Source organism: Lepus europaeus, chromosome 5 (genome assembly GCF_033115175.1).
Source record: "Lepus europaeus isolate LE1 chromosome 5, mLepTim1.pri, whole genome shotgun sequence".
Classification (NCBI taxonomy): domain Eukaryota; kingdom Metazoa; phylum Chordata; class Mammalia; order Lagomorpha; family Leporidae; genus Lepus; species Lepus europaeus.
In genome coordinates this window covers 82,510,478-82,534,961 of record NC_084831.1, presented here as the reverse complement: position 1 = coordinate 82,534,961, position 24,484 = coordinate 82,510,478, and the positions used below count along the sequence as shown (strand labels likewise).

The 24,484-nt window shown below is 37.9% G+C and overlaps 1 protein-coding gene across 2 annotated transcripts in view; it reads right to left on the bottom strand.

Annotated features, from left to right (window-relative positions):
• The window catches only part of PKN2 (protein kinase N2), a 149,676-nt gene that overhangs the window by 34,017 nt on the left and 91,175 nt on the right, over positions 1 to 24,484 (bottom strand). The window contains exons 5-8 of one of the 2 annotated variants that reach the window (XM_062191671.1): positions 24,222 to 24,367; positions 23,916 to 24,153; positions 9,320 to 9,505; positions 7,837 to 7,946 (exon numbers count right to left, since the gene is read on the bottom strand). In XM_062191671.1, coding sequence (XP_062047655.1) covers positions 7,837 to 7,946; positions 9,320 to 9,505; positions 23,916 to 24,153; positions 24,222 to 24,367 — 680 coding nt within the window. The remainder of the gene's footprint in view (positions 1 to 7,836; positions 7,947 to 9,319; positions 9,506 to 23,915; positions 24,154 to 24,221; positions 24,368 to 24,484) is intronic. The other variant, XM_062191672.1, reaches the window with a different exon arrangement.

Genomic DNA, 24,484 nt, shown 5'->3' with positions numbered 1-24,484 from the left:
GCAAATAAAAGAGCTGTCTGCACCTCAATGTTTATTGCAGCTCAGTTCACAATAGCTAAACATGGAATCAACCTAAACGCCCATCAAGAGTAGACTGGATAAAGAAATTATGGGATATGTACTCTATTGAATACTATACAGCAGTCAAAAACAATGAAATCCAGTCATTTGCAACAAAATGGAGGAATCTGGAAAACATTATGCTGAGTGAAATAAGCCAGTCCCAAAGGGACAAACAGCATATGTTCTCCCTGATCAGTGACAACTAACCGAGCACCAAAAAGGAAACCTGTTGAAGTGAAATGGACACTATGAGAAACAGTGACTTGATCAGCCCTTGTCCTGACTGTTGATGAACAACTTAATACTTTATCCCTTTTAATATTTTTGTTCTACTTAATACTATTGGTTGAACTCTTTATATAACACACAATTATTCTCAGGTGTTTAAATTTAACTGAAAAGGGATCTCTGTTAAATATGAGTAGGAATAAGAGAGGGAGGAGATGTACAGTTTGGGACATGCTCAATTGGACTTGCCCCAAATGGCTGAGTTAGAGACATGCCTGGGGGTTCCAATTCAATCCCATCAAGGGGGCATGTACCAATGCCATCTCACTAGTCAAAGTGATCAGTTTCAGTTCAAAATTGATAATAATGATAGGACTAAGAGTCAAAGGGATCAGATAAACAAGACTAGTGTCTGCTAATACTAACTGATAGAATTAAAAAGGGAGAGAATGATCCAACATGGGAAGCGGGATACACAGCAGACTCATAGAATGGCAGATGTCCTAAACAGCACTCTGGCCTCAGAATCAGCCCTTAAGGCATTTGGATCTGGCTGAAGAGCCCAAGAGAATATTTTAGGCAAGACACTCTGGCAAACACACACACACACACACACACACCTAAATGAAAGATCTCTACGAGTGAGATCCCAGCAGAGAGAATGGGCCATCAAAGGAGGTACCTTTCTCTGAAGGGAGGACAGAACTTCCACTTTGACTGTGACCTTGTCTAAATAAGACTGGAGTTGGCGAACTCAAAAGGCTTCCATAGCCTTGGCAACTCATGACAAGAGCCTAGGGAGATTACTGACGCCATAAACAAGAGTGTCAATTTGTTAAGTCAACAACAGGAGTCACTGTGCACTTACTCCTCATGTAGGATCTCTGTCCTTAATGTGTTGTACAATGTGAATTAATGCTATAACTAGTACTCAAACAGTACTTTACACTTTGTGTCTGTGTGGGTGCAAACTGTTGAAATCTTTACTTAATATATACTAAATTGATCTTCTATATATAAAGATAATTGAAAACAAATTTTGATGTGAATGGGATGGGAGAGGGAGTGGGAGATGAGAGGGTTGAGGGAGGGAGGGAAGTTATGGGGGGGGGGGAAAGTCATAGTAATCCAAAAGCTGTACTTTGGAAATTTATATTTATTAAATAAAAGTTAAAAAAAAAAAAGAGACTACAAAGAATACAAACTAGAGGACAACTTCATGATCATAGACTCAAACAGGAAAGAGAAAGATTGCTTCCTCTGAAAACAAGGAGAAAGATACAGAAAAATTAGCAGGTAAGAGAAGTAATTTGAGGTCTAATAGCATTAATCCAATTTGTACCACAGAAACAGTGGAGTTTGAGTTCAGATAAAAGGCTTGAAGAAACAGGTGAAAAACTGCTAGAAGTGGGATAAAGATCTGAAATGTGTGATAACTTTTCCACGTCCAGTTGAGGTTGGAAACTAAAGTTCATAGAAAAGATTTCATTCATTTCAGTGGTATTCAGTGTATCATAGCAGGAAGATAGCTGGTGGGAATGATTGGCTGTTGAGCGTCTCCATAGTGGTGTGCTGCAAGAAAAAGGGTAAAGGATGCTGTGAGGCATCAGAAAGGAAAGGATTCACAGTAACACTGGTTTAGGTAAATAGAGAAGGAAATTAAGTTTGGAAGGAGCTGAAGGTATGAGCTGATGACATGAAAAAACTGTAAAGACAAGAAATGGAAATATTTGATCAAATACCTAGCTTTGTGGTAGGACAGTAAAGAAGAAAAAGAGCCAGAAGAATAACAGTATAACAAGCAGTATCACGTACCATGTAATCATCACGTACAAGACAGCATTCTGGGTGCCTTATATAGTTACCTCATTTAGGAGAACAAATGAGAGGTTTGGTGAAAGCTCAGCCTACTGAATTTAAGATGTCTGTGGCGTAGAAGAATTCCTTGCTAAAGTAACAAAGTTGTTAAACCTACTGGAACTGAGGAATTCAAAGAACTTTACATTTTAAATCCCATAAAGATGGCAAATGTTGGAGTGAAGGAAGAGGCAAAGTTATCCTTCCTGAATACTGGAGAGTGCCTCGTGGTCAACAAATTATAGAGATGAAAAAAATGTAGGTGATTATACAGTTTATAACTTCAGAGGAGTCACACAAATATAGTCTCAGAGGGTATGATATGCTATTTAATACTTGTAAAATTTGGAAGCAACAACAAGAGGTAAGAAGGGTATTATATAGCTTCACAAGTTAAAAATACAGCATGTAAGATGTAAAATATGCCCAACACCAGGAAGCTCATACATGTACAAGATTACAAACACAACATCCTTGTATTCCTATTCTTGTTTTGTTCTATTAGGATATCTTACTTCCCATTAAAAAAGATGTCATGTGCAATTTTTTTCCCATCTTGTGCATGAAAGAAAGCATCTTCCTCATCAAAATGGCTTTTGTGATAAATAACTTCCCCATTTTCTCTAGATGGGTCCCTACCTCAACACCCTTACTTAGTCCTAAAGTCAGTTAGTTACTTGTTAGAAAACTTTGGGAGAGTAACTGCACAAGAGTAACTCAACCCAGTGCTTCCTTTCCCCCTTGAGAACCAGGCTTTCTATGGAACATACAGTTTGCTCTTCTCCCTATGTTTTAAGTTTTATATGATCATGGTCCACAGTGATCAAAGGGACCTCATACGACTTCACTGTTGCACACCCAACTACATTTGCAAATATTAGTGTTTCTTTTTTTTTTTTTTTTTTTAAAGATTTTATTATTTCTTTGAGAGGCAAGGTTACAGATAGAGGGAGAGACAGAGAAAAAAGTCTTCCACCTGCTGGCTCACTCTCCAGATGGCTGCAGCGGCCGGAGCTGAGCCGATCCGAAGCCAGGAGCCAGGAGCTTCTTTCAGGTATCCCACATGGGTGCCTGGGCCCAAGCACTTGAGCCATCTTCTACTGCTTTCTTAGGCCATAGCAGAGAGCTGGATCGGAAGTAGAGCAGCCAGGGCTTGAACAGGTGCCCATATGGGATTCTGGTGCCCATATGGGATTCCAGCATTGCAGACAGAGGCTCCCTGCCACAGCGCCAGCCTCAAAATATTAGTTTATTTTTAAGTAACTTAGATGACATTTTATTTCCAATTAGTCATTTTTATCTTTCAACTAGTTTGGAATATGGACAGCCCTACCTACAAAGTTTTCAATCAGTTACATTAATGCCTCATTGTCAAGACAGTAAGGATGGCTAGACATCTCATCAAATCTGCAGTATGAGAACAAAGATCAGAAAAGGGATCTCAACAAGGTAAGAGATGATACTGCTCCCATGAAAGAAAAAAAAGCAGGTTAATAAATTTAAAAAAAAAAAAGAACAAACTTTTAGAAAGCAAATATTTGGTCTAAGATAAATTTTTCAGTAAAGGTATCAAAATTTCCCATAAAATACAAAGAAATTTAAGAATTCTAGTAAAAAAAAAAAAGAAAAAAAAAAGAAAAGCTTACAACCTTTCAGAGATTTAGCAAACATACCAGATCATAAACAAAGATGAAAAATCACTGAGATCAAAGAATTCTCAATTGTAATACTGGCACTAGAAAATAACTCCACAACTCCTCAAAATTATTAATGAAATAATCTCCAACCTAGAATTCTATACTCCAAGTGTGATAGTAGAATAAGCTCTATTCAAACTTGCAAAATCTCTAAAACTTTAATTTTTTAAAAAAAGATTTGTTTATTTGAAAGGCAGTTATAGAGAAGGGGAGAAACAGAGATCTTCCATCTGCTGATTCACTCCCAGATGGCTGCAATGTCCACAGCTGGGCCAGGCTGAAGCCAGGAGCCTGGAACTTCATCCCGATCTCCCATGTGAGTGCAGGGGCCCAAGGATTTGTGCCATCTTCTGCTGCTTTCCCAGGCACATTAGCTTTACCTGCTGTGTATCATCACACTAGCCTCTAAAACTTTATCTTTCATTCATTCTTTCCTCACATGAAAATGGAGGATACAATCCACCAGCCACATCAGGAAGTAAAGGAAGAAAGATGGAGGAGTGACCTAAGACTCAGCGATACAACAGGAGGAGGGAATGCTCAGTTTGATATTGAAGAGAAATCTCAAGATGAAAGCTGTGTAACAGCTATTTAGATTGGAGAAGATGGAAAACCCCTAGGAAAGATGTTTCCACAGGGGAAAGAAGGGAGAACAACAGATTACCTGACATATTTGCCTACACAGAATTACTTTAGAGTCCTTCTGGAGATTTGGGGATAAATGACAGGCATGGGGAGAAGAAAGTAAAGAAAGTAAAGACTATAATAATGCTAAATTATTCTCAGAACTCAGTAGAAAAAAAAAAATCTTACAGTCCAACACTGTTCTGATACAAGAATTCCCTAAAGTCTCTCTCATAAATTGCTCATTGGACTTTGATGATAAAGAGATCATAGTGCTTTCTTCAGCAGTTCATTTCATTTACTTATAGTACTATTTGGAATAGTACTATACTGAAATGAAATCTGCCACTAGCTTACGTCTGCTTTGTCCTGCACAGCCAAAGTATACAGTCAGTCCCTTCATGTGTTTGGCAAACACTGCTCCTCAATCAGAGTAATCCCCTCAAAAACCAGCACCCAAACTGAAGTAGATCACAAGGGTGAGCTCCACGAAGTTCCTACCCATCAATGGACACTGCGACACGAATTGAAACCTCATTGCTATTCCTGTTCTAATTTCTTTTCACTTGTTCCTTCTTCTAACCGTAAAGTTAAGTTCTTTGTTCAATCTCTTCTATAGCAGGTTTAAAATCTTACTTTTCCTCAACTATTCCATCTGTGATAGGATGTTCATTATCTCACTGTTCTGGCAATTCTTCCTTGATAAGCTTACATAATGATTTATGTATGATGTGATCCAACTTATAAAGTGATGGCTCAAGAAATTGAGCTCCTGCTAACCAGGAGCATTTGGGCAATGAACTAGTGGGTGGGAGCTCTCTGTCTCTAAAATAAATTAATTAAAATTTTAAAGATTTTTATTCCTAGGCAAACTATTCTTTTTGTTTTACCTCTGAGATACTGCTTAAAATTTGGTTGTTGGAGTCTTATTTTCTCTTTAATAAATTCTTTTCTAATATAAGTAACTTTTCTCTTAAGTTCTATAGTGATGATATACATTTCTGTTAGATCATTTACTGTAAGTAATCAGAGGATGTCAGTCCTCCTATTGAAAGCCCTTGAACTATCTTCCAATTCATAATCTATAGAGTCCCTAGTAATCTGACATCTACTTGCCTCTGTTGTTCTACTCATACCACTCTTCTCTGTTTCCTGTTTTTCTTCTTGTAACACATCAAGGTCTCTCCTATCTCAAGAGAGTTATTATTTGTTTTCTCTGCTGGGAACACTCACCAGAATGTTAGCAAGTCTCCAACTTTGCACCCCTCAGGGCTGAGGTCAAGGGTAGCCTCCTCAAGAGACTTACTCTAATCATCCTATCTCAAATAATCAATCCTCTACTTCCTCCCATTATACCATCTTATTTCCTTCACTTTATATATACAGATTAAAAAAAAACTTATTTACTATTTATCTTCCCTTTGTAGAATATAAATTCTGTAAGTATAGGAATTCTGACTATTCTGATTATTACCAACACCTAGAATGGCACTTGGTATAGAAAATAAGATCAGCAATTGTTAAGTCTATGAGTTTCATTTCAGCACTGGGTAGTACTATGTCTATAAACCTAGAACCCAGTAAAATGACAGGCACATATAAATTGCTTAATAAATATTTGCAGAATGATATATTTTTACAAGATTTATTTTTAGCTATTTATTTGAAAGGCAGAGTGACAGAGAGAAAGGGGGAGGGACAGAAATAGATTTTCCACCTGCTGGTTCACTCATCAAATGGCCGTAACAGCTGGAACTGGGCCAGGCCAAAGCCAGGAGCCAGGAACTATCCAGGTCTTCCATGTGGATGGCAGGGGCCCAACCACTTGGGCCATCATCCGCCACCTTCCCAGGCACACTAGCAGGTAGCTGGATCAGAAGTAGAGCAGCTGAGACTTGAGCTGGCATTCTGATAAAGGATTCTGGCATTGCAGGTGGTGGCTTAACCCATTGTGCCACACACTGGCCCTGAATAGATAGATCTTACTCACTTGGATGGTGTCACTATGAAGTCTAATCAGATGACCTCCAAATCCACTTATGCAGCCTTGACCTCCAGTTCCTTATCTTTAACTGCTGAAAAACTAGTTAAATAGAAGCTATCCCCTTCTAAGACAGACATTTTCCAACTTCTGTGGTATTATTAATTTTGTCACTTATAGCCGAATTCCTTCCTTTGGATACATACCTAATTAGTTATTAAGTCATACTGAGTTTCCTTCATTTCCCACTTATATCTTTGCTGTTACATTTTACTTCAAGCTCTCATCACCTTATAGTTGTACTATTAGAACAGCTTTATACCAATTTACATGCCTTTAGGCTCTTGTCCCTCAAATTTACCCCTCATTAACTCTTCTGATATGTGTCTCCCATCCTCACTACCAACAAGTGACTTCAGCCTAACAAAGTCCTCAATATCTTTTAAATAGAAAGTATTAAAATAAAAGTATGTCTGGAAAGTGAAGTGGTAGACTCATACAGTTGGTTTTGATGCAGTGATAAAAAGTCTGCAACTAATTAAGTACCTACTGAAAAGCCAATGAAGTGTAAGTTCCTTGAAGGAACCTGAGAGATCTTGTTTATATTGTTCCTTGCTAATCTATCACTTGGAAGTACCTAGTATAGAGTAGGTATCAATGAGTATTTGTTAAATAATAAAAGAATGGTTTCAATGAATAAATAAATGATCCTAAATCTGAAAATGAATACCTGTGGAGAAGTAGTATTCTCTGAAGATCAGTTTGGTACTTAGTCACAGAGATTAGTTTGTAGATTACGTTAATCATGTTTCTATCACAATTCTAAGATATTTACATGGACTTCATCCTCACCTATCTCAATTAAGTAGACAGCATTAAAGACAACAAAACTGGAATACATGAAGGCTAAGAACTTTAAGTACACACATTTTTATGTGTCAGAGAGTATCTGAATCAACAAGAAAAACAATAAGGGCCTGACTGTGAAGAAAGAAAAAGATAAATTGGAAAAGTATTTTAAATAGCTCATTTGAAATTCAGTTTCTAAGATAACCTTCAAATGGTGAGTCAGAAGAATCATGTTAGTTAGAGACTATGTATTATTAAGATAGGAAAAAACACCTTAAATTTGATCTGGCTTCTAACTTTTCAAGTTAATATAAACAATACATTTTCAAAATACTGTACAAATGCAGCAATCTGATACTCACCTGTATCTTAAGGTAGGTTCATATATAAGTCATCAGATGAAAAATGTCAAAAATACCTAGGTTGTTCTTTTCTTCTTATGAAGAACAAAACTCCTTAAAATGTTCTAAGAAATAAAACTTATATTCAAAATAATTTATAAGTAAAATGAAAATTCAAGTAAAAAGTTCTTCTTACCCTGTCTAGTTCCAGTGTAAACTTCTGGTCCCATGACTGATTGGAAATGGGTTTCCAGCTAGTTTGACCAACCACAGTATTATCTAGCTTCAACACAGCACAGACATCATCTGTAATTAAAATTTATTAATTTGCTTTAAAAACTTTAAATCTTTAAAAGTGAGGTACCACTGTATAATAGCAACAAAAGTCTTTAGGACCCTTTGAAAATAAGATTTTTCATTATAAATATTGAAGCTTTTGCATGTTAAGTGACTTGTTTTACATATACCTGCATTCCCACTCTACCTTCCCATTTCATCCTTTGCGTTTGATAAAAATACAACTAGTATATGGTTTGTTTACATTAAAATATTTGAAAAGAGCAACAGATGACCACACTCTATGTATGTATATTAATATTAATCATCCTGTTTTCTCTATCTTAATTTGGTATTTATATAGCCTGTTGCCTTAAATTTTTTTTTTTTTTTTAAATTTTCGTGTTCTTCCTAAAGTGCCTCTCTGTATTCAGGAAAGCTCAGAGAAGCTCCCCTTTGTACTCTATCATAGGTTTGCTTGAGCCTCCATCCCTTGCTTACCAGTTATACAGTTACATATAGCTTAATTACACTTCAGAGTATCTCCAAAGTGCTTCTAAACCTCTTATATTTTACTCTCTCCATCTCCTCTTTACCCCCATTAAAGTTGACTACTAGGCTATTATCTCAGTAAAGATATCTGATCTAATAGTTAGTTATCAACATTTCAGTGTGAGTTTAGTAGTGTTGCTGAAGCATTAAAGAACCAAGATGTGATCCTGTAAGAAAGACACATCTCATAATCGTTGTATAGCTTCACCTTGGCACAAAAAATGTATGTGTACATGTTTGTGAATGCATCTGTATGTGTGTGTGTGTATTTACTCCATTCTTCCAAGTAATTTGTTATTTATCAGTTTATTTCCAATAAAGTAAAATTTGTTGCCATGTTGTTTCCTATTATTATAGGATTTAATATTTTTTATTTAAAATAAAAAAAAAAACACAATTATTGATTAATGTGAAAGGCACAGAGGGACAAGAGAGCTAGAAAGTGAGCTTCAATCTATTGGTTTATTCCCCCAAATGCTTGCAATGGTCGGGGTAAGCCAGGAACCCAATTACTCGAGCTGTCACTGCTGCCTCCTAGGGAGCCAGAAGCTGGGTGGAGAGGCTAGAGCTGGGTATGAAACATGGTGTCTTTACCACAGGGCCAAAGGCTTGCCCAGCAAAGAAATCTGTAGAGGTCTGCATTGGCCAGGAAGTGAACCAGGACTGCTTGTGTGGAAGCTAAGGATTCTGCCACTAAACCACCAATGCCTCATTAATATTTTAAAATTACATTATAAAGGGTTTTGTCCAACTTGTACGCTTCTCATTCTTTTGTTTCCCCATCACCATGTCCCTTGTATAGTCCCTTTAATTTCTTATATGATTTAAATAAAAAAGTCTGATTACTGAACTGGACAAGTCATCAGTTTTTAGGAGATTTCGACTACTTCCGCTTTTACTTTTACTCGTTCTGCTCATGAAAGATGATCTGGTTTCACTTGGACTCCAACCAGGTAGAGCAACTGATGTTGCTTTTGATCGTCCAGGGACATTCTCTAGGATATCTTGGCAGCCCATAAGACGAACTTCCAAGGTACCTGTTAGCATAAATATCAGATAAGAACATCAATTCTTAATATACAAAACTGTATCTTTGTTGACTTACTAAAATACAAAACTCTTCTCTCAGAGAATCTATGAGGTAACTATCATCTTTCCTGATTTAATTAGAGAAACTACTGAAAACTTAACACAACTATAAGAAACTTTATAGTAAAGAACAGTACCTCCCAAAGTGTTGTATTACATAAAACAAGTTACATATACTTTTTACCTAAATATTCATTTCTGAAATACCTAGAAAAATATAGAAAAAGTAACACATAGGAATAAGAAAGGAGGACGTCTGACTACATGAATAAGTATGTTTTCTAAATTATGTAATTAATATAAGGACTCTGCAGATGTTTTGCATAAATAAATGTATTTTAGTTCTACTTAAAACATAAAATTACATTTTTCCCATGCTGATGGTTTAGTCACACAATTAGGAGGGGTAATTATCTAAGTAAAAAATAACACAATTTTATTACACAAATACTACATCCAGGTATTAAAAATGAAAACAAAGAGCTGTGGAGTTAGGTCATCATTTGTTCTATACAATAAAATTAAAACTTCACTATTAAAATTTTAGATGTTGCACACAGCATAGCATTGTAGAGAAATATTTCCTGGTAAAAGTTATCACATTAAATTCAAATAAGTAAAACTTAATTTTGTTTAAAATTTTTCATTAATTAACAGTAACTAAAGGGCTTACACTTCTAACCATGAAGTAGTAATAAAACTTCCCAATTCAAATAATTAAAAAAACAGAAAAAAAAAAAGAAAAAAACTTTTATAGACACTGGACATCAGGCAATGAAGAACAATAATTGCTTGAAGATGGGAACAAATGAGATGAACCTTAAAACTGCTCCAGTTTACTGTCTTAATACCCAAGACAGAAGGGGAACTCAGGTGGAACCAGGTGGAAGAGACAGAAATGAGAGTATGAGGAGAGCACGGCAGCTAGAGTTCCCAGGGCAGAGTGAAAGAAAGGAGAGAGCTATCCAGAGAAAACTCCTGAGTTAGAGGTTCCCACACAATATAGCCAACAAAGTACTAATCAGCACCTGCTTGTGAAGAAAATACCTGAGGCAGGGGAAAGAGCCACCTGAAAAAGATTAGAAAGAACAATACTCAGTGCACACAGGTAGGAATGGGGTCTGTTCCCACCAAGTAGGCTTGAAAATTCACAGGGCATTGGTGGGAATACCCAGTAGAACCTTGACCTAGAAATAGAGAATTACTCCCTGAATAAATGATGCAATTGTCCTGCATTAAAAAAAAATAAAAATAATTCCAAAAAGATCAGATTGTTTCTAAGTAACTGTATTTTGGGGCTGGCACTGTGGCATAGTAGGTTATGCAGGCTGCAATGGCCGGCATCTCATCCCCACCAGTTCCTGTGCCAGCTGCTCCACTTCCAGTCCAGCTCCCTGCTCATGGCCTGGAAAAAGCAGCAAAGGTTGGCCTAAGTGTTTGGCCCCTGCCACCCATATGGGAAACCTGGAGGAATTCAGCCTGCCACAGTCTTGGCTATTGCAGCCATCTGGGGAGTGAACCAGTGGACAGAAGATTTCTGTCACTCTGACTTTCAAATAAATAAATAAAAGCAAGCAAACAAAAAACATCTAGTACTCAATAAAGTAAAATTTGCAACATTTAACATCCAACCCAAGATGATCAGGTTTATTTCTTTTATATTGCTGCAGTACAAATTACCACAAAAGTAGAGGCTGAACTAACATTAAATGTCAGAATTAGCATACAAGGACATTAAAATGATTATTATATTTCACCTATTCAAAATTATATATTCTACCTACTCAAAAGTTAATTAGAAGAAATAAAAAGATTCAAATCAGATTTTTAGAGATAAAGAGAACAAGTGCTAATATTTTAAAAATATACACTAGATGGAACTGGTGACAGATTAAACATTAAAAATGAGAAAGTTAATGAACTTGAAAAAATAGGTTTAAAAAAATTACATACATGAACAGTTTAACTTCAAGTGGACTACTGTATGTACAATTGAAGTTTCTGACAAGAGCAGAGTAGGGGACAAAAAATAAATTTGAATAATGGCTTGAAATTCTTCAAATTTGATGAAAACAATAAACTCAATAAATATTCAAGAAGTTCAATGATCACCAAACAGAAAAAAACCATTCAAAAGCCCAATTTCTCAAAACAAGTGATAAACAGAAAATGCTAAAATCAGCAAAGAAAAACCAAGTGCCTCTGTAGAGGCACAAAGATTAGGATGGCAGCAGATTTCTCATCAGAAAATAGGAAAGCAAGACTCTCCACTTTAAAATGTGTACTCATTGTACATCAACTGCCCATCAATGAAACTGCTCTAAAAACTGGATATGATGATAGGCACAACAATACACATTTACTGTAAAATCATAAAACTGTATACTTAAAATGGTTTAATTCTATGGTAAGTAAATTATGCCTCAACAAAGCTTTTAAAGGTAATGGGGTAGAGCTTCAATATTCATAGTATGTTTCCTTAGGCTGTGGAAATCCTACTGCAAAGTAGTAAGACAGATTAAGTACAGTAGATAGTACTTTCATTTTAATTCCAAAGAAACAACATGTTGTGTTTGTACTTTATTTGCTTTTTTTGTTGTTGTTAAAATGGCAAACCTAGCTGAATTCCACTGTAAATGCTCAGTGTAAAAGCCATCCTGGGGAAACTGAACCCATCTGGCTACTATTTTCCAACCATGGTAGCTTATTAAATATTTTAGTAATGTCAGTATTTCAGGACATGTCAATGCTCCACACCTGCTTTCATTTAGGGGAAAATAATCTGGAGGGAGTTAAGATTTTTATTAAATACATATAAGTTTCTTTCTTTTATAAGGTGACACAATTGCAAGGGTATATAACCATATTAGAAATAGCTTCAAATTACATTCTTTACCTTTATAACTCACAACATGAAAATTTTAAAACAAGCAAATCCAACAGGTAAATGTTTGTGTCCATAAGCAGTAACTATTAGAATAAGTAAATGCTTTTTAGTTTCTCTCAATTCTCTTATAAAAGTGTTTTTATATCTTATTTATTAATATTACTAAGTATTTCATTTTGGCACAACTGAATAACAAGCTTTCAATTGTGAGGAAATTTCCTGTTTTAAAAACTATTAAATTTCTCAAAATATGAAGCAAAAAACTTCAATTATACTTCTATCAAAAAACCAATATATTTAAAAATTTCAGTATTTTACTCAGTATCTCCACATTATACATGAAGAGAAAACCACATATAAAAGCACGTGGTGAACATGCTCTATTTGTTCATGTTCATCTTTCATCATGTCTAACCCTTTATTAATATCACTATTTTTTCCTATTTACTCTATATTTAATCTATAGTCTACTACTAGCTATTTAAATAAATTTTCTTTTCAAGAGATCAACATGTCTTAAGAATTTCAAAATTTTTTAGATTGATAATTTATATCACTTTGTGTGAACTGCAGTAAGAAAAGGAAGAATAGCAAGAAATTACTGAAAAAGATTAAAGTTCTAAATAGGGGCTAGAAGAGATTTGAATTGAAGAGGAAAAAAATTTCTAGTCATATCAGCAGGGTTCCTATAATACAGCTTTATTGCTCTTTCAGAAATACTGTTAACTTCCAGATTTTTATTTCTTTATTTTTTATTTATTTGAAAGGGAGAGAGGGAGAGAAGGAAAGAGAGATAGCAATAGAGAGAGGTATCTTCCCTCTACTGGTTCATTCCCCAAATGGCCACAACAACTGGGGCTGGGTCAATTTGAAGCAAGTAGCCTAGAATTAAGTCCGGATCGCTTATGTGGGTGGCAGGAACTCGTTGAGCCTTGCCTCCCAGGGTGTGCATCAGCAGGAAGCCAGATCAGAAGCAGAGTAGTGACACAAACCCAAGTACTCCAACATGGGATGAGGATGTCTTAACAACTATGCACAATATTTCACCCTCCAAATATCTGAAACCATGTTTTAACTAATGAATCATTCAGAAACTCTTGAGTATTAAAATGTGGTCAACTGTGAGCCAAAAGGTGGTGAAACTTAAATGGAAGTACAGCCCCTAATTATCAAATACTATTACTGAAGTATTTGTTGAATGTGTAAAATGCCCTATGCAAGGGGGAGAATTATAAGCATGAGGGTATTTCAAAAGTTTGTGGGAAAATGGGATAAGTTCATTTTGATACAAAAAAATCCTCTAAATCAATGCATACTTTTTTCATGATATGCATTTCCATGATTTTTTAAATAGATTTTAATTATTTGAAAGACATAGTTACAGAGAGAGGTAGAGACAGAGAGAGGTCCGCCATCCGCTGGTTCACTCCCCAGATGGCTGCAACAGCCAGAGCTGTGCCGATCCAAAGCCAGGAGCCTCCTCCGGATCTTCCATGTGGATGCAGGGGCCCAAGGACTTGGGCCATCCTCCACCTTTGCAGACCACAGCAGAGAGCTGGATCAGAAGAGGAGCAGCCAGGACTAGAACCAGTGCCCACATGGGATGCCAGCGCCTCAGGCCAGGGTGTTAACCCACTGCATCACAGCGCCGGCCCCATCCAATAATTTTTTTAAAGAGCCCTCATAGACAATTGACAAGGTCTTTTTTTCTTTACAGGCATATATTCCAGTTCTGATTAAAACACACAAAAACACACATACACACACACACATACATTCAATAAGATAATAAAGCAAAGACATTTAAACAGAGTAGGGGAAGCACTGTGAACAAATCAGTTTGTCATAAGTTTCATGGCAGGAGTTGTACAAGATATGACTAGAAACATAGATAGGTATCATAGTGTGGAGGGTGAACATCAGAGACTCCAAGTTTTCTCAGTTTTAATGTTTTAAAAATGTTTTCGCAGGCCAGCAATGTGGTTAGTGGGTTGCCCCATCATTTGCTGACACCGGCATCCCATATTAGAGTGCTGGTTTGAGGCCTGGCTGTGGCTATTTGAGGGGTGAACCAGCAGATGGAGGATGGAGAATCTCTCTCACTCTACCTTTAAAGAAAAAAAGATTTATTTGTGTATTTATTTGAAAGTCAGAGTTACACAGAGAGAGGAGAGGCAGGCAGAGAGAGAGAGAGATCTTCTATCTGATGGTTCACTCCCCAATTGGCCTCAATGGCCAGAGCTGCACCGATCCGAAGTCAGGAGCCAGGAGCTTCTTCCAGGTCTCCCATACAGGTGCAGGGTCCTAGGGACTTGGGCCATCTTCTACTGCTTTCCCAGGCCATAGCAGAGAGTTGAATGGGAAGAGGGGCAGCCGGGACTAGAATAGCGCCCATATGGGATGCCAGCGCTTCAGGCCAGGGCGTTAACCCGCTGCGTCACAGCACCGGACCCATAAATAAGTCTTTAAAAGTAAGTTTGTAGAGCTGGTGTGGTTGCCTAATGGGTAAAGTCGCCACCTGTGATGCCAGCATCCCATATGGGCACTGGTTCGTATCCCAGCTGCTCTATTTCTGATCCAACTTCCTGCTAATTGGTCTGGGAAACACAGAAGATGACAGCCCAAGTGTTTAGGCCCCTAACACACAAGTGGGAGGTCTGGCTTCAGCCCGGCTCAGCCCTGGCTGTTGTGTCCATCTAGGGAATGAACCACTGGATGGATAATCTCTAAGTCTCAGTTTCAAATAAATAAATCTTTTTAAAAAAAGTTTGTGGAAATGGAATGAAAAGATAAACTTACTTTAAAAAATAAATTTTAAAAATGTTTGCAAACCAGCACCGTGGCTCAATAGGCTAATCCTCCGCCTGCGGCGCCGGCACTCCGGGTTCTAGTCCCGATCGGGGCGCCGGATTCTGTCCCGGTTGCCCCTCTTCCAGGCCAGCTCTCTGCTATGGCCTGGGAGTGCAGTGGAGGACGGCCCAAGTCCTTGGGCCCTGCATCCGCATGGGAGACCAGGAGAAGCACCTGGCTCCTGGCTTCAGATCAGCGCGATGCGCTGGTTGCAGCACGCTGGCCGCGGTGGCCAGTGGAGGGTGAACCAACGGCAAAGGAAGACCTTTCTCTCTGTCTCTCTCTCTCTCACTATCCACTCTGCCAGTCAAAAAAAAAAAAAAAAAGTTTTCATTGTACCTCTAGAACAAAAGATGTATCTAGCAGTTCTGTTTAATAGGTCCAAATACAGAGTATCTTGTATCTTCACAAAATAATACCTACTTGAAAAAATAACATATATAACTGAAAAGAAAACATTTTTATTTCAGTCTTAAATAAGCAAAATTACTTCCTAATGGGATGCAGTGTGCTTATGGGGGAACCATACAACATCTCAGATTTTTTTTTTAAAGATTCATTTATTTACTTGAGAGGCAGCGTTACAGACAGAGAGGAAAGTCTACTAATTCACTCCCCAGATTGCCACAATGGCTGCAGCTGGGCCAATCTGAAGCCAGGAGCCAGAAACTCCTTCTGGGTCTCCCACACAGGTGCAGGGGGCCAAGCACTTGGGACATCTTCAACTGCTTTCATAGGCCATAGTGAGTGAACCAGTGAGCAGCTGGGACTTGAACCAGTACCACAGGCAGATGCTTAACCTACTCTGCCACAGCACAGGCCCCCAACATCTCAGATTTTGGAATCAGTTTGAAAACTGCCATCTTGGTTTTCATACTGCATTAAAAAAATCATAGCAACCAAGAAAAATCCATCTTTACAAAGAGATGACATCACTGAAAGGAAAGTAGCTCCACCTAATATTGAAATTGCAATTACCATGAGCAAGTAGTTTGCCTGGAAACTGGGAGGTGTAGCAATGTTGTGTTTTCCTCAAAAACTTAACATACCCTGTTGTACCCATGTGAATTCATTTTGACATACCAGGTTATCTCAGATTTAAGAATTGAATTAGGAAAAACGCAGGTTTAGACTGAACTTAATTAGATAACAGTAAAATTTAACTGCAAACTTAATGTAAAATCTTGTCATAATATAAAACTCACTGAGGGGTGGGTTTTTGGTGTAGGGGGCTAAATCACTCCCATTCCATATGAAGTGCCTAGCTCTGCTCCTGATTCCAGCTTTCTGCTAGTGTACAGACTGGGAAGCAACAGATCCAGTTCTGGGCTCCAGGCTTTCATCCGGCCCAGACTCAGCTGTTGTGTGCATTTGGTGGATGATCTAATAGATGGGTGCTTTCTCTCTGTCTCGCTCTACCTCTCAAATAAAATAACCAAATATAATTTTAAAACAACAAAAAAAACCCTGATAATCAAAACAACTGCAATGTGGCAGTATGCTACACAAACCTGAGGAATACTTTCATAACTTAAATATATTCAAACATTTTTAAAGGTACAGTTCTTTTGATATACATATTGATAAGCAAACATGGATTCTGGAAAGTCCATGTAACAAAAGTCCTAGTCACACGAGCCACATCAGCCTTTGTAAGTAATATCAGAAAAAAAGGTAGAGTAGGAAACTCCAAAGTCAGTCTCTCCACAGAAACTCAGAAAAAAAATGGCAAAAATAGAATCAACTTGATCAAAACTCTGAGGGGCCAGGGTTGTGGTGTAGCAGGTAAAGCCACTGCCTGTGATGCCTGAATCCCATATGGGTACTAGTTCATGTCCTGGCAACTCCACTTGTGATCCAGCTCCCTGTTAATGGCCTAGGAAAACAGTGGAAGATGGCCCAAGTGCTTGGGTCCTTGCCACCCACATAGGGGACGCAGATGAAGCTCCTGGCTTTGGTGTGGCCCAGGCTTGGCCACTGTGGCCATTTAGGGAGTCAATCAGTGATGGAAGATCTTTTTCTCTCTGTGTCTCTCCCTCTCTCTATGTAACTCTTTCAAATAAATAAATAAATACTTAAAAAAAAAAAAAAGAGGCCGACGCCGCGGCTCACTAGGCTAATCCTCCGCCTTGCGGCGCCGGCACACCGGGTTCTAGTCCCGGTCGGGGTGCCGGTTCTGTCCCGGTTGCCCCTCTTCCAGGCCAGCTCTCTGCTGTGGCCAGGGAGTGCAATGGAGGATGGCCCAAGTACTTGGGCCCTGCACCCCATGGGAGACCAGGAGAAGCATCTGGCTCCTGCCATCGGATCAGCACGGTGCACCAGCCGCAGCGCGCCAACCGCGGCGGCCATTGGAGGGTGAACCAACGGCAAAAGGAAAACCTTTCTCTCTGTCTCTCTCTCACTGTCCACTCTGCCTGTCAAAAAAAAAAAAAAAAAAAAAAAAAAAAAAAAAAAAAGAAAGAACTCTGGAAAACAGCCAAAGGTTTACCATAACTAAGTGAATGCTTAATAAAAATTTAAAAAGGCAAATAAAACTCAATATAAGAGCTTAGTGGAATTTTCTTTACCTTTGTTCCATTTTACCCCCTTCCCCCAACTCCTACCCAGCTCTGTGGCAGTCCTGAATATTGCAGACTGCATTCCTAGTACAGAGTCCTGGTGCCAGAGTGAGCAGAGAGGACCTCACCTCATTCTCAAAGAATTATGTTTCCTTGCTTTGACATGTCTGAAGATTCCCGAAAAGTTTGAAACAAAGGGTTTGTTTTTATTTCATCTTGGCTTAGTTTTATTTCATCAAACTATAGAATCTCCAAGTTCAGAGGAACAGCTAAGTGGAGGGCATTTGTCAAAACATTTAACGATTTATTTAAAAGGCAGAGAGAGAGAGAGAGAGAGAGAGAGAGAGAGAGACTGCCTCCAACTGCTAGTTTACTCTCCAAGTGGCTATAATGGCAAGAATGGAGCCAGGCTGAAGCCAGGATCTGGGAACTCCATTCTTGCCTACCATATGGGTGGCAGGAGCACAAGCACTTTGGCCATCATCTGCTGCCTTCCCAGGCATATTAGCAGGGAGCTGGCTTGGAAGCAGAGAAGCCAGGCCTCTGATACCGGATGCTGGCAACACATGTGGCAGCATAGCCTGCTATGCCACTATACTAGCACTGGTCAAAAAATTTAAAAGCAAATGAAATGAAATGGCTAATGCTGTCTAGGGCAAAGAGTATCAGCTGTGGCAAATGAAAGATAAACCAAAGGCCCTAAAGGAAAAGCTAACAGGTGAAATGCTCTAGGGAATAGGGCTTTGTAATGCTTCTTTCTATTACTGAGAAACTAAAAGATTAAATGCAAGCAGGAGGCATCCTCAGCAGAGACCCAGAAGGCATGACACTGTCACCTTTGGCTGACTTTTAAGCTCTGCACTAGTAAAGGCAGGGATATAAACTGTTTGGGTGACTGTTGAAAGTCTGAACAACATACCCACACAAAGACCTGGCACTTCTCCTCCTCCCCACTTTGGGGATCACAGATGACAAAGCAGTCTTTACAAAATATATCATAACAGTGACTAAATGGGGGCCAGCATTGTGTGTAACAGGTTAAGCCACCACCTGCACCACCAGCATCCCAGTGGTGGTGGGATGCCAGTTTGAATCCCAGCAGCTATACATATCATCCAGCTCCCTGCTAATGGCCTGGGTGAAGCAGCAGCAGATGTCCCAAGTGCTTGGGCTCCTGCACGCACATGGGAGGCCCGGATGAAACTCCTGGCTCCTGGCTTTTGACTAGCTCAGCCCTGGCTGTTGCGGCCAACTGGGGGGTAAACCAGCAAAATGAAGATCTCTATACATCTCTCCCTCTTTCACTCTGTAACTCTCCCTTTCAAATGCATAAAATCTTAACAACAACAACAAAAAAAGTGACTAAATAAATGTTACTCAATATATAGCAGCAATAAGATATCCTAGAGAAAAGGAGTGTTTGGTTTATGGGGTTAAGTATCTTAAAGAAGGGAAGTAGTAGCTGAATGATAGAGGAAGCACAGAAACAAGAAAATATGAAAGGTTCATAGGAAAAACAAAATGAGGAAACCAATACAGTAGACCTACTAGATAAAGATTTTATATCAACTGTCTTAAGTACACTCAAAGATGTAAAAGAACAGAGATCTTAGAAAAACAAGAATGATGTCTCAATAAATAGGTAATACTAAAAAGGAAACAAATTATAAAAAGAGGGGGCCAGTGCTGTGGCATAGTGGGTTAAGCCCCTGCCTGCGGCACTGGCATCCCATTTGGGCACAGGTTCTAGTCCCAGCTGTTCCACTTCTGATCCACCTCCGTGGAGGTGCTTGGGCCCCTGCACTTACCTGGGAGACCTGGAAGAAGGTCCTAGCTCCTGGCTTCAGATCAGTCCGGCTCTGGCCATTGTGGCCATTTGGGGAGTGAATAGCTCTCTTTCTCTGTCGCTCCCTCTCTTTGTCTAACTCTGCTTCTCAAATAAATAAATATATATATATATATTTTTTTAAAAAGAACGAACAGAAATCCTAGAGCTGAAAAGTACAGTAACTTAAATGCCTATGTTCACTAGAGGGGTTCAACAATAGATGAGTATCAACGGGGAAAAAAAAAATCAGTGAACTTGAAGGTAGGTCTACTGAAATTATCTAGTATTAGGAACAGAATGCAAATTAAGAATGAAGAAAAGTGAACAGACCTGAAGAAAAAGGCAAGATACAATATATCACACAAATATATGCACAATGGAAGTCTCAGAAGAGAGAGGAGAAAAGGTAAAAGGAGTATCTGAGGAAATGATGGCTAAAAATTTCCAAACTTTGCTTTAAGATAAAACCCTATACATTAAAGAGTTCAAGGAATCTAAATAAAATAAGCCCAATGAGATCTACCCTAAGATAGATTATAATCAACCTGTAAAAAGCCAAAGACAGACCTTGAAAGCATTGAGAGAAATAACTCGGCCGGCAACCCGGGTTCTAGTCCCAGTCGGGGCGCCGGATTCTGTCCAGGTTGCTCCTCTTCCAGTCCAGCTCTCTGCTGTGGCCCAGCAAGGCAGTGGAGGATGGCCCAAGTGCTTGGGCCCTGCACCCATATGGGAGACCAGGAGGAAGCACCTGGCTCCTGGCTTTGGATCGGCGCAGTGCGCCTGCTGTAGCAGCCATCTGGGGGGTGAACCAATGGAAAAAGAAGACCTTTCTCTCTTTCTCTCTGCCTAACTCTGCCTGTCCAAAAAAAAAAAAAAAAAAAAAAAAAGAAAGAAAGAAAGAAATAATTCATCACTTACACTTACAAAGGATCATCAATAAGATGATTTCTCATCTGAAAGCAGAAAAGCTGAGAAGAAATGCTATGAAGACTTCAAGTATGGAAAGAAAAAAAATCACTCAAAAATGAAGGAAAAATAGATTCCCAGATAAATAGAAGTTAAGGGAATGCATCACCAAGATACCTGCTCAGAATACATACTAAAGGAAACCATTCAGATTGAAATGAAAAGATAGCAGATAGTAACTTTAAAGAACAAAAGAATATATAAGTTTTTAAAAAGCCAATATTAGCATACTTTTTGGTTTGGAGCACTTCTTTTTGGTTCCAATATGACTTAAAAGACAAGTGCATAAAGATATATTTATAATTTACTTTAATGGGAGTATTATGTATAAAGACATAATTTATGACACCAACAATACAAAGAGAGGAGGCACAGCTGAAAATACCCATTTTGTACACTACTGAAAATAAGCTATCGTCAATTCAAACTATACTGTCATAAATTTAGGATGTTAGTAAGTAACCCTGACGGTAACAACTAAGAAAATAACTTAAACTGGAATGGATGTTTAAATCAGCTTTACTCATGACTGCCAAAACTTGGAAACAACTAAGATGTCCTTTAGTCAGTGAATGTATACATAAACTGTGGTACATCCAGATAATGGAATATTATTCAATGCTAAAAGGAAATGAGCTAGCAAGCCATGAAAAGAAATAGCAGGAACTTAAATTCATATTACTAAGTGAAAAAAAACTTTGAAAAGGCTAGATGTTGTATGATTCCAACTATATGACATTCTGGAAAAGACAAAACTACAGAAATAGTGAAAACATTGGTGGTTCCAGGGGTTGGGAGGTTAAGGAAAGGGAAGGATGAATAGAAAGAACAAATATTTTTAGGGTAATAAAACTATTCTGTATGATACAGCAATGGTGGCTATATACCATTTTATATTTGTTAAAACCTACACAGTGTAGAACTCCAAAGGTAAACCTCATGTGAAGTATGGACTTTGGGTGGTAATGATTTGTCAGTGTAGGTTCATTAATTATAAAAACTGTTATCACCCTGCTGTAGGATGTTGACAGTAGGGGAGGCTGTGCATATACGAAAAAAAGCAGTTTTTGAGGACTCTACTTTCCACTCAACTTTGCTGTAAATCTAAACTTGCTCTTTTAAAACAGTCTAGTAATTAATATCACATTCATACATAAGAGAAAATAAGGAGGGAATAAAAAATACACTAGAAAATTTAGAATACCATAAAGCAAAGTATTAGAAGAATTCATGAAAAAAAGACCAACGATTGTAGAAAACAAGTAGTAAAATGGCAAAAGTAAGCCCATCTGTTGTATAATAAAGAATCTGGCTGGTTTTTGAAGCTGATTTCTAGGAGGGGGCATCTAACCCCTTGGAATTTCCCTCAGTACAGGTGTATCTTTGTTATTAATGATGCATTCCTCAGGCCACACCCAGTTTATGCTAATACATTTATTCATGGCAGGATCCTAGACAATTTCAGAGTGGGGGTTTGCTACACCAGAGAGGCTAATCAATTCATTAGGGGCTTGGGACTTTGAGCTACATGATTTCAGCCTGACCCCCTAACATCCAGGGATGGGCTGAGACTGAAAACTGAATTCAACAACATGGCCGGCCAATGATTCACTCAATCATGTGTATACAACAAAGCCCCAATAAAAACCATTGATACTTAAAGCTCAAGGGAACTTCATGGCTGGCGACAGATATTGATTAATGTGTTGGGAGGGTGACTTAGTATCTTAAGGAAAGAAAAACTTCATATTTAGGACCCTCCCAGATCTCATCTATACTTCTTTCTTTTGGCTGGTCCTAATTTAACCGTAATAAAACTGCAATCACAAGTATAGTGCTTTCCTGAGCTCTGCTAGTTGTTTCAGCAAACTACTGAGACTGAGGTAGAAGGAGGAATCCTGGAATTTGGAGACAGTTCTTCAGAAGTGCTAGTGGCCTGGGAAACTAGAACTTTACCTCAAAACATCTTTGTGTTTGAGGTGAGGGCAGTCTTACGGGAGATCATGCTATAAGCCTATGAACTTTAAGCTTACTTCCAGTAGTTGGCATCAGAATTGTATTTTATCAGTTAATTATCTTAATTATAAATGGATGAAGCTATTCAATTAAAAGGTAGAAACTGGCAGAATGGATTTAAAAACATGATCTCTTTAAGAGGCTCATTTAGGTCCCAAGACATTTACAGATTGAAAATGAAAAACAGAAAATGATATTCGTTATAAATATAACCAAAAGAGGACAAGAGTGGCTATATGAATATCAGACAAAATAGACTTTAAATAAAAAACTGTTATAGGAGACAAAGAACAACATTAAACGAAGATATGAAAGTCAATCTACCAAGAAGATGTAACAACCATAGATTACCTAACAACAGAGCCCAAAAATATATGAAACAAAAATTTACATAACTGAAGGAATAAATATTAAGAGTTCCTCAGAAATAGCTTGAGATTTCACTGCCTCACTTTCGATTGTGAACCTACTAGGAAAACATAATTTAAAACGGTGGGGGGGTTTGACATAAACGGTGTGTTTGTAGAAAAGCTAGAACCCTCATACATTGTTGTTAGGAATGTTAACATGACATAGCTGCTATGGAGATCTGATAATTCTTCAAAAAATAGAGAGCTATCATATGAACTAGCAAGTAACTCCTATGTATATACCCCCTTCCAAATAAAGTAAGAACCTACATACAAATGTTCATAGTGGCACTATTCACAATAGACAAAAGGTATAAACAATCAATAGGTCATGATGGATAACCAAATGTGATACATACCCCGAAAACTGGTTATTCAGCCATAAAAAAATGATATATTGATTTATACTACAACATGAAAAAAACTTTATAAACAGCAGCTAAGTGAAACAAGCCATATACAAAAGGCCATAAATTAAATAATTCCATTCATATAACATATGAAATATCTATACTGGAACAACACACAAGCAAAAGATCCATTATTGGTTGCCAGGGGGTGAGGGAAAGGGGGTGGGGAGCAACTGCTTGGTGACTATTGGTTTCCTTTTGGGGTGATGAAAATGTTCCAGAACTGATAGTTGTGTTTGTTGTATAACATAGAGCATATACTAAGTGCGTCTGAATCATACATTGTTAAAGTGTTTAAGATAATAATCTTGGTTATATGTATCTTACTACAATTTATAAAAAAATCTGTGCACACTTTTTTTATTCCTAATACTAAATAAGGACCATATGTAGACAAAATTGCACAAGAGAAAAGGAACCAGGTGCTGCATACCTGTTAATGCTGCTGGTTTGGACAGTGTACTATACTGGTTTTGTGTAGATATCATACTTTGACGTGGACTTAGTGTTGGTGATGCAACAAGTGAAAGCTCCTCAATAATAATACTGCTTTTGGGATGATTCTTGGGAAGTTCATTTAATCTTTGTTCTAATGAATACTTCAAAAGGTCCAACTTCTGACTTGACTCATTAAATCTTGCTTGAGCCTTGCAGAGGAGAAAAGACAATTGCTGTCATTTAAATAATCACATTATTTGAATAATGTATTTAAAAACTTAAAATTTTTATATTAATTTACTTCTGAAAGTGCTTTTCTGTCAGTTACTTTTCCTGAGCCAAGTAATTTCATTACATTCTTTGCACCTTCTGCCACTGCAAACTCTATCCTAAAATGATGCCTTAATTCTTCCATCCGAAGTTCAAGAGGACTTATCACAGGTTTTGCTAGAAGAAAAAAAAAATTAAACCATTTATTTGACTTCCTAATAATAGTGATTAAAAAACATGAAAAAGAAATGAATTAAAATAATAATCTACAAATCAATAAACACTGAGTTAACA